The sequence below is a fragment of the Pipistrellus kuhlii genome, unplaced genomic scaffold (genome assembly GCF_014108245.1).
Source record: "Pipistrellus kuhlii isolate mPipKuh1 unplaced genomic scaffold, mPipKuh1.p scaffold_m20_p_18, whole genome shotgun sequence".
NCBI lineage: Eukaryota > Metazoa > Chordata > Mammalia > Chiroptera > Vespertilionidae > Pipistrellus > Pipistrellus kuhlii.
This window is the reverse complement of record NW_023425493.1, coordinates 2462114-2477790: the sequence shown is the minus strand read 5'-3', so window position 1 is coordinate 2477790 and position 15677 is coordinate 2462114. Positions and strand designations below refer to the sequence as shown.

Below are 15677 nucleotides of genomic sequence, written 5' to 3'. Positions count from 1 at the left end.
GCAGCTGACCTGACCTCACTGATGCTCAGTTTATTCATCTGAAAAAACAAAACACACCCACACAGAACAACAGCAGCTAACAGAGTTGCTTTGGTCATCTATGTAAATAAAAGCCTAGGTGGCCCTCACACCACGCCCTCACATCATCACAATATGGCTGCCACAAGATGGCTGCCACAAGATGGCCAGCAGGGAAAGGTAGTTGGGGGCAACAACAGGGGAGGGTAGTTGGGAGCAACCAAAATGGTAGGGGAGGGCAGTTGGGGTGAACAGGCCTGCAGAAGAGGGCAGTTGGGGGTGATCAGGCCAGCAGAGGAGCAGTTAGGTATCAATCAGGCCGACAGGGGAGCTCTTAGGGGGTGATCAGACTGGCAGGCAGAAGTGGTTAGGGGCAATCAGGCAGGCAGTCAGGTGAGTGGTTAGGATCCGACAGTCCCAGATTGTGAGAGGGATGTTCGAATGCTGGTTTAGTCCTGATCTCCATGGGCCTGGCCTAAACCCGCAGTTGGACATCCCCTGAGGAGTCCCAGATTGGAGAGGATGCAGGCTGAGCTGAGGGACAGCCCCTCCCACATGCACGAATTTTGTGCATCGGGCCTCTAGTTAATTATAATATGTGCCGCCAAGTGTCCAGCACTCAGTAGATGCTCAGCAAATGGTAACTGTTGGACACTTCCCAGGAAATCTTCAGTGTGCCGGCAAATCACACCATTTCAAAGAGATTCAAAATTTCCCTGGACCCACGTGAATTATTGGTCAGCTGGAAATACCTAAATGTCTCTTATTTCTGGGGGTAGATATCATCATCCTCCCCCAACTACAGTTCTCAAACAAGAGGTGCAGCTAACAAGATGGATATGATTAAAATTCATTTTATTCTCAATTCATCCATTTTAAAATATATTCTGAAATAGCGACTCTCAAACTATCTGCACTATGATGATTTTTTTCTCCCTGCTCTCCGCTGACCAATACCTTTGGTCCATACTCTGTTAAACAAGGTAAGTGCATGGATCACATGCTTGGGTGTCACAGCAATGTCAAATTGCTCATAATTGTCGTAAGTGCCTGACTCTCATTTTCCTGCTTGTGGCTCTGTGGACCCATAACCAACAGTTCACAGGGCAGCAGAGGTCCACAGGCCACACTTGAGTATCCCTGGTCAAAGTTTGTTGAAAATTATCTGCCACAATAAATGCTAGGGATTTTACTAGTTGTACTGGTTAATAATGCGGATTTTTTTCAATAGATGGAGTTACACATATGTAGATATACATGTGATAGGATAGGTATGCTATTTTATTGTATTGATAGCAAGCTTCAAAATTTCATATGTCAAATTTTCTGAAAGTGTTAACATCATAGATAGTTTTACACTTAAAAATGTTGAATTTTGTGCCAAAAAAAAGAGCATTTGCGGAAGTTTTAATTCATTATTTTGAAGAAAAGTGCTGCTGAGAGTTACCATATACTTTGGGAAGCTTATGGTGAACATGCTCCATCTCAAGATACTTGTGAACCCTGGTTTAAATGCTTTAAAAGTGATGATTTCGATGTGAAAGACAAAGAAAGTCCAGGTCAACCAAAAAAGTTTGAAGACCAACAATTACAAGCATTGTTGGATGAAGATGCGTGTCAAACTAAAAAAAATAACTTGCAGAAAGATTAAACGTTGTCAGCAAAACAATTTCCAATCATTTACAAACAACGGGAAAGATTTTAAAGGAAGAAAGATGGGTGCCACGTCAAGAGAACAAAAGACAAATGGAAAAACTAAAAGTCATCAGTAAAATGTTGCTTCAATGGCATGAAAGAAATTCTTTTTTTGCATCGAATTGTGACTGGCGATGAAAAGTGGATTTATTCTGAGAATCCCAAATGCACAAAATCGTGGGTTGATCCAGGTCAACTGTCAACATCGACTGCAAGGCCAAATCGCGTCTGGTGGGATCGGGAAGGTGTGCTGTATTATGAGCTTCTAAAACCAGATGAAACCATTAATACTGATTGTTACCGACAACACATACCAATTTAAACCATGCTTTGATCATGAAATGACCAGAATGGTCCAGAAGACACGGCAAAGTAATTTTGCTTCATGATGACACAGCATCACACACTTCAAAACCAGTTAAAGGCACGTTAAAAGATCCTGCCTGGGAAGTATTAACCCACCCGCCGTATTCACCAGACCTTGCTCCTTCAGATGACCACTGTTCTGATTGATGGCACATGCACTTTCTGAGCAGCACTTCAAAACGAACAAAGAAGTGGAAAATTGGGTCTCTGAATGGTTTGCCTCAAAACAGTAAAAGTTCTATTGGAATGGCACCCACAAATTACCTGAAAGATGGGGGAAATGTGTAGCTAGCGATGGGCATTACTTTGAATAAAGCACTTTTGCTGTTTCTCTTGAAATTATCGCGTTTTCTTTGATTACAAAATCCACTGTTATTAACAGATACACCTAGTATATGTTTTTCTGGACTTAAAGCTCTCTATTCTGTCTGCCTTGCTTCTCTAGGAACTTGGATGTTAACTACCATGAATTCTAATCCAAGGAGCAGAAACCTAAGGCTGAGATTCAGGGATGTTAAGTGTCTCCGGAGTGATGAAGATGGATATGAAATATATGAACCTCAACCATCTACATCCATGGATACACGGAAAATGCGAGAGTTTCCGGAAAACCAAGGTGAAGGAGATTCTGCTGATTATGACTACCAGGATCAACTGGCTTCATTATTAGGACTTAGGTCATTCAGAAATTCATCACAGAATCAGGAGGAAGATGAGTTCAATCTTACTGCCATAGCCCTGGAGAACAGCTCTGAATTCATTCCTCCAAGTACTGATTCAGCTGCTGATTCAAATTCTTCTTTCCCAAGCAACATTAGCAGGCTCACGGACAATAAATTTGCAGAACCTAACAAAACCCTTCCTCATTCTGAAACCACCTCAGCTGGTCCCCAGGTGGGGCCCGGCTTAGAAAAGAACTCAGCTCTCAGCCCTTCTGCAGCAGAGCATTCCAGCTCTTATTCCGAAGATTCTGAGGAGGACCCTCTACAGCCAGAGATCACAGGGACAAGCCTCCGACCTCGTGGTGCAGAAGGATTCAGAAGGATTCAAGGGCAGGCTCTACGTAAGAGATTGGAGGCAAGGCACAGGTTCTCCCAGATGAAATTTCTAGGACATAAAACCAGGGGACATTTAAGCCAAGGCAACTCTTCTTCCATCATGGGGCCCTGGAAGGACCTTCCCAGTGATCTGTTACTCTTAAAACACAGGACTCTGTCTACAGTTTTGAATCAGAGATGGCACGTGGTTTCTGAAAGAGGTAGCTATGAAATAGTCCCGGAGGCTGATGGAGACATGGCGGTGAATAAGCTGTGGGACAGCCCCCAGAATGCCTCCAAGACGTGGGGAGAACGCGTCCCTCTAGCCCACAGGCATGGGAAGCAAGGTGGCCACCCAAAGTTTTCTGGCGTGCAGCATAAATTTCTACAGACAAGACCTGGAAGAACCAGCAGCATGAGAAACAGCACGTTTCTCATTCGGACACGGAAAAAGAAGCCTGTGTACCACGCTCCCCTCCCTCCACGGAACTTCCCCAGAGGAGAGGAAAACCTCACCCTTTCGGACGTCCTTCCCAAGGCCAACGAGACGTCTCTTCCCACAGACCTCGCTCAGACATTCCCCCTTGGGAACCTCAGCCTGGCAGCCTCCCTTCCTGACCGTAATCACAGTCTCCCTATCAGCACCGGGCAGACACGCTTCTCGCCAGACGTGTACCAGACAGTGCCCCCGGAACAGCTCTACCAAACGTCCCCGAGTCAAGACCCTGACCAAACGCAGTTCCCTACAGGCCCCAGTCACACAGCTTCTCCAGAGCCTGGCCAGATGCCTGACTCCGATGGAGGAACCCCATCCTTCCCTGCCGACACCGGACAAGTGTCCCCTTCCTCAGAACGTGAAGTCTGGCAGACAACCGTCCCTCCAGAACTTAGTCAGACGACCCTTCCCCCTGACCTTGGCCAGATGACTCTTCCCCCTGGCCTTGGCCAGATGACCTTTCCCCCTGACCTCGGCCAGACGACCCTTCCCCCTGACCTCGGCCAGACGACCCTTCCCCCTGACCTCGGCCAGATGACCCTTCCCCCTGACCTCGGCCAGACGACCCTTCCCCCTGACCTCGGCCAGACGACCCTTCCCCCTGACCTCAGCCAGACGACTCTTCCCCCTGACCTCGGCCAGATGACCCTTCCTTCTGACCTTGGAGAGACAACCTTTCTCCCTGACCTTGGCCAGATGACCTTTCCCCCTGACCTTTACCAGATGACCCTTTCCCCTGACCTGGGCCAGGAGACTCTCTCCCCAGACTTCAGCCATGCAACTCCCTCTCCAGACTTCACTCAGACAAGCCTTCCTCCTGATCTCAGGCAGACATCACCTCCTCCAGACCTTGCTCAAACAGCCTACACTTCCGAATCCAGTCCATCCCCGCTTCTTCCAGAATTTGATGATACTTTCCCTTATTCAGACTTTGGTCAGATGCCATCTCCGCAGCCATCTCCTCCCCTCTATAACACCTCTATAACAAGCGAACTGGATCCAGAAGTTGTGTTTGGCTTCAGTGGAGAAAATGGAGAGCTCATTGAGATCATTCCGAGGAAGAAACAAGAGAGCAGTGAAGAAGACGCTCGAGAAATGAACCTTGTGGCCTACGATGACCCTTACCAAACGGACGTTAGGACCGACATCACCTCCTCCAGAAACCCGGACCGCATTGCAGCATCGTACCTCCGGAGCAGCAACGGAAACAGGAAGTATTACTACATTGCTGCGGAAGAAATATCCTGGGATTACGCAAAATACGCAGAAAGGTCTGGCCAGTGTTTTCATCTCTTCTCGTTTTTCCACTACTGCCAGAAACGTAATTTCAGCAGTCCCGGGAGATAATTCTGGGCAAACTAGCTAAGCATATATGTGTTCCTCCGCTGCAGCCTGGTGCCAGGTAATCTGTGAGGCACTGGCATTAAAACCGTGAGCTAACTAGGCACAATCCCTACCTCATGGGGCTTCTCCTCTAGTGACAGGCCAGGTACTAATAGATAATCACACAGATAAGTGGTACATACTTTACTGTATAGACTACAGAAATGCTGAAACCCTATAGGGTTTTACTATATGCACGATAATACTACTATAGAAATGGAGGAATGCTTCCAGAGATCTGACCTAGGCCAAAGAAATGATATCTGAGCTGGCAGCTGGATAGCTAACTGGCTTGTGTTTTTTAGTTATTTATATTTTCCCTCATTTGCTCATGAAACGTGTTAAATATCTTCTCTATGCTAGATGTTATATCCAGAAACAGAGACCATTTCCTAAATTCTTTTTTTTTGTATGCTAATTTTTAAATATATATTTTATTGATTTTTCACAGAGAGGAAGGGAGAGAGATAGTTAGAAATATCGATGAGTGAGAGAAACATCGACCAGCTGCCTCTTGCATACCCCCCACTAGGATGTGCCCGCAACCAATGTGCATGCCCTTGACCAGAATCGAACCTGGGACCCTTGAGTCTGCAGACTGATGCTCTATCCACTGAGCCAAATCGGTTTCGGCTCCTAAATTCTTTGAATGGTCTTTCATTTGTTCTTGTAAAAAATTCTGTCTTTATCATCTCAGTGAAATGGATGATGAAGACACCAGTGAGGTTCCAAAGGACACCGTATACAAGAAAGTAGTTTTCCGAAAGTACCTGGACGGCACTTTCACCAGACGGGACCCTCGGGGAGAGTCTGAAGAGCATCTTGGCATGCTTGGCCCTGTCATTCGAGCCGAGGTGGATGACGTTATCCAAGTAAGTCATTCCCACCAGCTCCGGAGGGCTGCAAAGGCCAGGTGGTGGGAGAGCCAAGAGTGATTTAGTTATTTTCTTTCTCTCCCCCCCCCCCCAATATATTTTTATTGATTTTACAGAGGAAGGGAGTGGGGAAGAGAGAAACATCAATGATGAGAGAGAATCATTGATCGGCTGCCTCCAGCACACCCCCTAGTGGAGGATCGGGCACACAACCCAGGCACTGGGAATCCAACCTTGGCACCCTGGCTCATAGGTCAATGCTCAACCACTGGGCCATACTGGCCGGTTGGGTTTACTTATTTTCCAAAATTAATAGATAATGACATTTCTTCTCAAAGACAGTTAGTTGCCAAATATTTGGCAATCCCCAAGGGAAAAACATCTTATGACTCTATTTCTCCCTCTGCTGAGCTCCTACTTGTTCTGTAAGCACCACTCCGCTCCCCCTAGGAGCCTTCCTTTCATTCCCTCCACCCTTTCTAAACACTCAGCGGCATTGCTCCTCCCAGGGACTTCTCTCCAACCCGTTCACATGTGATGTACCACACCTTTTGTTCCCAGGGTTTAACTTGAATTCACACGTGCAGCCTCTCTTCCCCAGCAGGCAGAAAGCTTGCTGGGACAAAGCCACGCCTCACGGCCTTCAGATCCAGAGCTCCTATCGGCAGCATTGCATTGTAGATAAGGGCGATAATTTTGCTTTGAGCGAGGAACAAGCGTGGTTCGGCATTTCTGGGGGGAACTGCGTGGGCCCCATCTCGCAGAGCGCTAGTAAATGTTAGAGGAAATCATATACAAAAGTTCGGTGGCAACTGGCGTGTTGTTAAGCTGAAGGGTGTTGTGGATCATCATTTTTTTCTAGGTCCGTTTCAAAAATTTAGCATCCAGACCGTATTCTCTTCACGCCCATGGGCTTTTCTATGAAAAGTCGTCGGAGGGAAAGAATTATGAAGACGAGTCTCCTGAGTGGTTCCAGGAAGACAATGCCGTCCAGCCCAACAGCAGCTACACCTACGTGTGGCACGCCACCGCGAGGGCGGGGCCCGAGAACCCCGGCTCTGCCTGCCGGGCCTGGGCCTACTACTCCGCGGTGAACACGGTAGGCGCAGGCACAGCATCAGTGTTGTCAGTCCCCTAACCTATAGCCCAGTCTGCCTCATGGAAGGTGAAGATGACTTCCTGTTTTCTTTTGGATGTTTTACTTTTATTCTTTTAAATTGATTTCAGAGAGGAAAGGGGGGAGAGAGAGAGAGAGAGAGAGCGAGAGAGAAACATCGATGATGGGAGAGAATCACTGAGTGGCTGCCTCCTGCAGGCCCCCTAATGGGGACCAAGCCCACAACGCTAGCATGTGCCCTTGACCGGAATAAAACCTGAGAACCTTCTGCAGGCCGACGCTCTGTCCACTGAGCCAAACCAGCGAGTGCTGAAGATTATTTCTTGCCAAATGTTTGTCTTGCTGTCCGTGAGGAAGGTGTAAGGATGGTGGCCAACACCCCGTAGCTACCAGAGCAGGGACCTCCCTGCAGGCCCACAGAGATGGCGGTGAGAGGGACAGGTGTGCTCAGGGAACAGGAGAGAGGGTTGCTCAGGGGGCTGGCCCAGGCAGAGGGACTACCTCGATAGAGGAAGGCATTTATTTGCTATTTCCTGGGTGGGTATTAGCTTTCTGCTCCTCCTTCTCTGAGGACGAACTGCAACATTAAGACCCTTCCTTCCTGGGATGTCAGGGAAGCACCGGCCTCGGTTCCAGTTCCTTCCCCGTCACCACTTCGTGGCCCCAGACATGTCACTCGCCCTCTCTCCGCCTCGGTTTCTGAAGTTAAAAAGGAGATAACAACAGCACATGGCACATAGTTGGCCATATTAGTTTAATAAGTGAGTTCTTTGCACTATACAGGATTGTTGTCAGAATTGTATAAGGGGCTATAGGAAAAGTATTTAATATAGTAGTAAACGCTCACTAAATACTATTTGTTATAACATCAATATTTTACCATCATTATCATGACTACGATGTCCAGGTAAATAACTAAGCAAAGTAAGGGGATCTGAGTGTCACAGAATTAGATGGGTAAGATCCAGCTTTATGTAGCCACTCATTTACACTCTTCACAATCAGGCCTCCCCCTAACCGGTTTGGCTCAATGGATAGAGCGTCGGCCTGCGGACTCAAGGGTCCCAGGTTCGATTCCAGTCAAAGGTATGTACTGTACCTTGGTTGCGGGCACATCCCCAGTAGGGGGTGTGCAAGAGGCAGCTGATCGATGATTCTCTCTCATCGATATTTCTAGCTCTCTATCCCTCTCCCTTCCTCTCTGTAAAAAATCAATTTTTCCGAGAGGGTGTGCGCCCCATTCCTCCCTCTGTCTTTCAGGAACGGGACATCCACTCGGGCCTGATCGGCCCGCTCCTGATCTGCCGGCGAGGAACCCTGAACAAGGAGAGCGGGCTGCCCGCGGACAGGAGGGAGTTCGTCCTGCTTTTCATGGTCTTTGACGAGAAGAAGAGCTGGTACTACGACAAGAAGCCCCAGAGCTCCTGGAGACGCGGCTCCTCAGAGGGAAGAGCCTCTCACAAGTTCCACGGTATCGGCCTCGGATCTGACCCAGCCCGGCAGCTCTGGGGCAGGGGCCCCTGCCCTGAGGTCTCCACAGGGTTAGGCAGGAGATGCTTCTGAGGAACCAAGAGTGTCCCAGGGATCCGGGCAGCTGGCACTCCTGTCGAGGAAACACGGGGGTGGGGGGCCTGAAAGAGGCCGGTGCTGCTGGGACACAGCCAAACCCCAGCAATGCCAGCGCGCCTGTTACACTCACACTGACGAGCACTGAGCACTATTCTGCATTAAGTGCTGAACAGACTGTTTCCTGACTTTAGAGGGAAATTATGTCTAGAGGAGAAGCACCCACGTGTGCTTTCTAAAGCATCAGCTTCGGACTCAGCAGCCCAGGTGGCACAAACACGCGTGGATGAAACAGGCAGCCGAATGCTCCCCGCTCCTCTCCCTCCGGCAGCTCCTGGCTCCTGACATCCCACGGCGGTGCCTTCCTTTCAGAGGAACACACAGCAACAACACCTTCCCCCGCTTTGTCCCAGTTAAAGGAGGGTCGCACCAAGCTTTATCGCTGAAATGTGGTAGCATTTTTAAGGTGATCCGGTGTACCAGGTACTTTACACACACACACACACACACACACACACACTCTTCTCTCTCACACACACACTCACACACACATACACACACACTCACTCACACACACACTCACACACACACACACATACACACTCTCACACACACACACACACACTCACACTCTCATACTCTCACACTCTTCTCTCTCACACACACACACATTCTTCTCTCTCTCTCTCTTTCTCTCTCTCTCTTGTACTCACACACTCAAACACATTCTCTCTCTCTCTCTCACACACACACACTCACACACACATTCTCTCTCACACACACACACATTTACACACACATTCTTCTCTCTCTCACACATACACACACTCACACACACACACACTCACATACACATTTTTCTCTCATACACACACACACACTCACACTCACACACACTCACACTCACACTCACACACTCCTGTCTCTCACACACACACAAAGACACTCACACACACACACTCACACATACATACACTCTCTCACACACACGCTCACACACACATTCTCACATACACACACACACACTCACACACACATACACACTCACACACACACACTCACACATACATACACTCTCTCACACATACACTCACACACGCTCACACACACATTCTCACATACACACACACACACTCACACACACATACACACTCACACACACCACTGAGGGGCCAGTGGGTAAATCTCAGATCCCGGACATCCAGGCCGGGAGGGGGCGGAGCAGCTGGCGTTGCCTGAGAGCCAGCACAGTCACTGCGGCTGTGGTGTGCAGAGATGACTCCGACCTCGCCTGGCCTGGCTCTATCTCTGGTTTAAAGCCTGAGGGTGCATGCTGCACACCCCTTACTGACTCTTTCCTCTAAATGCTGGAGTCCCCTTGCTGGCCTCCTGGGCCTTTTCTGTCAGCAGCAAAGGAGAGTCCAAGCTGCACATGGAAAGGCTGCATGGATAGAGCACAGAGCAGGCCCGGGAGGTCTGGGGGAGGGAGGGACAACGTTCTGGGAGAGGAGCGCCCGCTCGCCTGCTGCGGCTGATGTAGGAGCAGGCCGGGAGGGAGATCCAGGTCCTCACACCTCCCTCCTGTGTGCACACATGCTAACGGGAGGGAGACCCAGGTCCTCCCGCCTCTCTCCTGTGTGCACACATGCTAACGGGAGGGAGATCCCAGGTCCTCCCTCCTCCCTCCTGTGCGCACACATGCTAACGGGAGGGAGATCCAGCTCCTCCCGCCTCTCTCCTGTGTGCACACATGCTAACGGGAGGGAGACCCAGGTCCTCACGCCTCCCTCCTGTGCGCACACATGCTAACGGGAGGGAGATCCCAGGTCCTCCCTCCTCCCTCCTGTGTGCACACATGCTAACAGGAGGGAGATCCCAGGTCCTCCTGCCTCCCTCCTGTGCGCACACATGCTAACGGGAGGGAGATCCCAGGTCCTCCCGCCTCTCTCCTGTGTGCACACATGCTAACGGGAGGGAGATCCAGGTGCTCCCGCCTCTCTCCTGTGTGCACACATGCTAACGGGAGGGAGACCCAGGTCCTCCCGCCTCTCTCCTGTGCGCACACATGCTAATGGGCAGCGCCCTCTGTCCTTGCAGCCATCAACGGGATGATCTACAAGCTGCCAGGCCTGCGGATGTACGAGCAGGAGTGGGTGCGGCTGCACCTGCTGAACTTGGGCGGCTCCCAGGACATCCACGTGGTGCACTTCCACGGCCAGACCCTGCTGGAGAACGGCACCCAGCAGCACCAGCGGGGCGTCTGGCCCCTGCTGCCCGGTGAGCATCTGGGCCTGCGAAGAGGCCTGGCTGAACCACAGCCAGAGGAGGCACCCAGCATCCCCAAGTCCCCCCTTCCCCCTGGGCACTTACTGCTGAGGGCGTGCGCGGGCTCTGGTGGATCCTGGCAAAGCCACACCCAGCGCGGCACACCCACAGCGGGTGTGAAAAGCCAGCGAATGCTCACACTGCTGGCCACCCCGGCTAACAGTGTGGCCCGACTCCACTCGGCAGAGAAGCCAGGTCCCGGGCAGGCTCCCGCGCCGCTGCCACGCGGGGCTTCCAGGCGGAATGAGGCCCGGCTCAGGCAGCGGGGGCAGCGGGGGCAGAGGAGACTTTGCTGGGGCTGTGGGGATGGGGTGAGGGGGGGGGGGGATGTCACAATTTCTTGAATTCTACTCCTCCCTCTATCACCCTGATATCTGTGGGCAAGACTCTAGGATTCTTCATCTCAAACTGACTCACGAGGCTGTTTGGAGGGGAAAAAATGTTTTCCAAATATTATAAAAGCTGAAGAATAATGGGGGTATTTAGAGACCTTTGTGTGCAGAATAATAAGGTTAAAACAAACCAGTCACCTAAAGGGGTTCTTACATGCCAATGTGTTGTTTGTAGGGGTGTGTGTGTGCGCGTGTGTGTGTAGGTGTGTGTGTGTGTGTGTGTGTGTAGGTGTGTGTGTATGTTGTAGGTGTGTGCGTAGGCATGTATGTGTGTAGGTATGTGTCTGTCGGTGTGTGTGTCTGTCGGTGTGTATGTGTAGATATGTGTGTGTGTGTGTGTGTGTAGGTATATGTGTGTGTAGGTATTTGTGTAGGTGTGTGTGTATGTGTGTGAGTGTGCAGGTGTGTTTGTGTGTAGGTATGTATGTGTAGGGGTGTGTGTGTGTGTAGGCGTGTGTGTGTAGGTGTGTGTTTAGGGATGTGTAGGTGTTTGTGTGTGTGTGTGCAGGTGTGTGTGTGTAGGCGTGTGTGTGTGTGTAGGTGTGTGTTTAGGGATGTGTAGGTGTTTGTGTGTAGGTGTGTGTATAGGCATGCGTGTGTATTTGTGTGTAGGTATGTATGTGTAGCTGTGTGTAGGTGTGTGTAGGGGTGTGTGGAGGGGTGCGTGTGTGTGTAGGTGTGTGTACGTGTAGGTATGTGTGTAGGTATGTGAATAGGTGTATGTGTAGGCATGAGTGTGTATTTGTGTGTAGGGGTGTGTGAGGTATTTATGTGTAGGTGTGTGTAGGTATGTGTAGGTGTGTGTGTGTGTGTGTGTAGGTGTGTGTGTGTAAGTGTGTGTATGTATATAGGCATGTGTGTGTAGGTATATGTGTAGGTGTATGTAGGTGTGTGTGTGTATGTATGTGTGTGAGTATGTGTGTGTAGGTGTGTATGTGTATAGGTGTGTGTATGTAGGTGTGTGTGTGTCTGTGTATAGGTGTGTGTGTAGGTATATGTGTAGGTGTGTGTAGGTGTGTGTGTGTGTGTAGATGGGTGTGTGTATAGGTATGTGTGTGTAGGTATATGTGTAGGTGTGTGTAGGGGTGTGTGTGTGTGTGTGTGTAGGTGGGGGTGTAAGTATGTGTGTGTAGGTGTGTGTGTGTGTAGGTGTGTGTGTGTAAGTGTGTGTGTGTAAGTGTGTGTGTAGGTGTGTGTGTAAATGTGTGTATGTGTATAGTATGTGTGTGTAGGTGTGTGTGTGTGTGTATGTGTGTGTGTGTAAGTGTGTGTGTAGGTGTGTGTGTAGGTATATGTGTAAGTGTGTATAGATGTGTGTGTGTGTGTGTAGGTGTGTGTGTGTGTAAGTATGTGTGTGTGGTTGTGTATGTGTATAGGTATGTGTGTGTGTAGGTGTGTGTGTGTATGTGTATAGGTATGTGTGTGTCGGTATATGTGTAGGTGTGTGTAGGTGTGTGTGTGTAGGTGTGTGTGTAGGTGTGTGTGTGTGTGTATGTGTATAGGTATGTGTGTGTAGGTATATGTGTAGGTGTGTGTAGGTGTGTGTGTGTAGGTGTGTATGTGTATAGGTATGTGTGTGTGTATGTGTATAGGTATGTGTGTGTCGGTATATGTGTAGGTGTGTGTAGGTGTGTGTGTGTAGGTGTGTATGTGTATAGGTATGTGTGTGTGTGTATGTGTATAGGTATGTGTGTGTAGGTATATGTGTAGGTGTGTGTAGGTGTGTGTGTGTAGGTGTGTATGTGTATAGGTATGTGTGTGTGTATGTGTATAGGTATGTGTGTGTCGGTATATGTGTAGGTGTGTGTAGGTGTGTGTGTGTAGGTGTGTATGTGTATAGGTATGTGTTGTGTGTATGTGTATAGGTATGTGTGTGTAGGTATATGTGTAGATGTGTGTAGGTGTGTGTGTAGGTGTGTATGTGTATAGGTATGTGTGGGTAGGTGTGTGTGTGTATGTGTATAGGTATGTGTGTGTAGGTATATGTGTGTGTGTGTGTGTGTGTAGGGGTGTGTGTGTGTGTGTGTGTGTGTGAGAGAGAGAGAGAGAGAGAGAGAGGGCTGGTGCCACTGGTTCTCAGCTGTGGTGGGCACAGGGAACCCAGGAAGCCGGCTAAGGGCCGGGGTGGAAGAGATGTCTGCACACTGCTGGGGAACTTGGGGGTGTCCGGGCAGGACTCCGGGGGGAGCTGCCCTGTGAGTCAGCCTCCGGGAAGCACATGGGCCTGTTTTGGCCACGGGTCTGGAAAGGGAGAGTTCTTGTTTGCTTTCAATGTGCCCGTGACTCATAACAAAGCCCATTCCATTGAGAGCAGGGCCAGAGGGGCTGCCCAGGAGAAGCCTTACTGTGACCGGGAGACCAGGCCAGCCGGCCGCCCAGGAGAAGCCCTGAGAAGCTGGGCCGGGCTGGCCGTCTGCATCTCGAGCCTCAGTATCTCGTCCCAGAGGGAAAGGCTGGACATCTTTTCAGGATTTGATGGGGGTGACCATCAGCTTTTCATTTTCACTCACCAGTGGGAAATGCTCACAGTGGCAGCTGGCAGGACTGAAGCACTATCTGGCAGTAGGTAATAGCCACTGCGAGTGTGGATAAGCAGAGGTTTCAGAAACTCATCCTTCCCGTGGTGTTCTGAAGCAGGTTATGCATGCTCCACCCACCTGTGTAAACTTTATCGAACATCTGAAATGTGGAGATGTTTTATTTTAATTTTCTCATATGAAAAAAGAGCGAAAGGAAAGATGGGAAAGTGTTCGGGGCCCAGTGATGGGTCACTCAAGGTTGTTCTGGTCCTTAGGACCGTGAAGCTGTGTGTGTGCAGGTTAACTCAGAACATTCTGTTCAGGTAAATGGAAGCTTCTTTCTAGTAAGGGATGATGGAGATTTTTTAAGTTCTGGATGATTTATTTGTGTGTGTGTGTGTGTGTGTGTGTGTGTTGTTTTGACCTTTTGTTACCCCTCTAGTCCTGCTTAGAAATGAATGGACAACTCTTAAGTTCTATCCTAAAGCTCCCTGGGATGCAGATATATTAGGATCCTTTGATTGCTGCCTAATAGTAACCTGTCAATCTTTGAGTATGTAATGCTGTCCTTCACTCTCTGTTTTAGGTTCATTTAAAACTCTTGAAATGAAGGCATCCAAACCTGGCTGGTGGCTCCTAGACACGGAGGTCGGAGAGAACCAGAGAGCAGGGATGCAAACGCCATTTCTCATCGTAGACAGAGGTATCCGCCAAGAGCCTCAGGACCCTGTAAGCAGGAGAGTGCTGTTGCTAGAATATTGCTGACGTTCAGACAGGAAATATTCAACTTGGAGCTCTGATAAGACAAAGGCACGATCTATCTGTGGCACCAGTGCTTTCGCTCTGGCCACGTCTGATCATACCGCACACATCAGTATGATCCATCCAGGAAACTTAAACCAAACATATGGGAGCCAACATACAGCATCCTCCTTCATGGTGTGTGACCCCTGGCAAGTGCCTGTAAGAAATCCCCCGGGCTCCTCGCTCTGAGGAGGAAAAGATACAAGGAGCTCAACAGTCCCCAAGGGAGACCCTGGTCTTGGCATCCCAGGACTCGGGACAAGTTTTCATCTGTCTATCTGGCCCGCCAGCCAGCATGGATCAAGCACCCGCTGAGCACCAAGCATGAGGGCAACATCCAGATAGCTCAGTGGTTGGCGTTCCCCTTGGTCAGTGGTCGGCAAACTCATTAGTCCACAGAGTCAAATATCAACAGCACAACGATTGAAATTTCTTTGGAGAGCCAAATTTTTTTAACTTAAACTTCTTCTAACTCCACTTCTTCAAAATAGACTCACCCAGGTCGTGGTATTTTGTGGAAGAGCCACACTTAAGGGGCCAAAGAGCCGCATGTGGCTTGGGAGCCACGGTTTGCCGACCACGGCCTCTGGTGGTATTCCTTCCCAGGAACACAATTAGGATCCTAATAACCCTGTGGGGTTAGGACTTAGTGTTGTAAAGTGGTTTATTTTAAGATATATGCAGATGGAAATTGGTTTAAAAACAAGTTGCATTTCAGGATTTCGGTTATTTTCGGATAGGGGGTCACTGTTTCTATTAAAGTACCAGACTTGTAGGGCACTTACCATTGTAAGATCGAGTGCATCTCAGTCAGTGCTGTGCATGGTTAGTAACAGTATCTAATTACTGACTCACCACAGGTATCATCTCTAGCTGTATACGTTGTTGAATGTATCTTCTCAGCAAACGTTATTCATTGTCCTGGTTTTTTGTAGAATGTAAGATGCCCCTGGGCCTAAGCACAGGCATGATAGCTGATACGCAGATCAAGGCGTCGGAGTTTCTGGGTAAGCAGCACAGCGTGGCCTGTGAGAGGCGCCTCCCCCCGTTGTGCAGGATGCGGACTGCACAGCCACGCAGGCCA

General features: G+C 49.4%; 1 protein-coding gene across 2 annotated transcripts in view; it reads left to right on the top strand.

Annotated features, from left to right (window-relative positions):
- The window catches only part of F5 (coagulation factor V), a 65245-nt gene that overhangs the window by 37902 nt on the left and 11666 nt on the right, over positions 1-15677 (top strand). For both annotated transcript variants that reach the window (XM_036443021.2, XM_045582954.1), the window contains 7 exons: positions 2525-4883; positions 5693-5867; positions 6733-6969; positions 8248-8458; positions 10651-10830; positions 14376-14492; positions 15529-15600. In XM_036443021.2, coding sequence (XP_036298914.1) covers positions 2525-4883; positions 5693-5867; positions 6733-6969; positions 8248-8458; positions 10651-10830; positions 14376-14492; positions 15529-15600 — 3351 coding nt within the window. The remainder of the gene's footprint in view (positions 1-2524; positions 4884-5692; positions 5868-6732; positions 6970-8247; positions 8459-10650; positions 10831-14375; positions 14493-15528; positions 15601-15677) is intronic.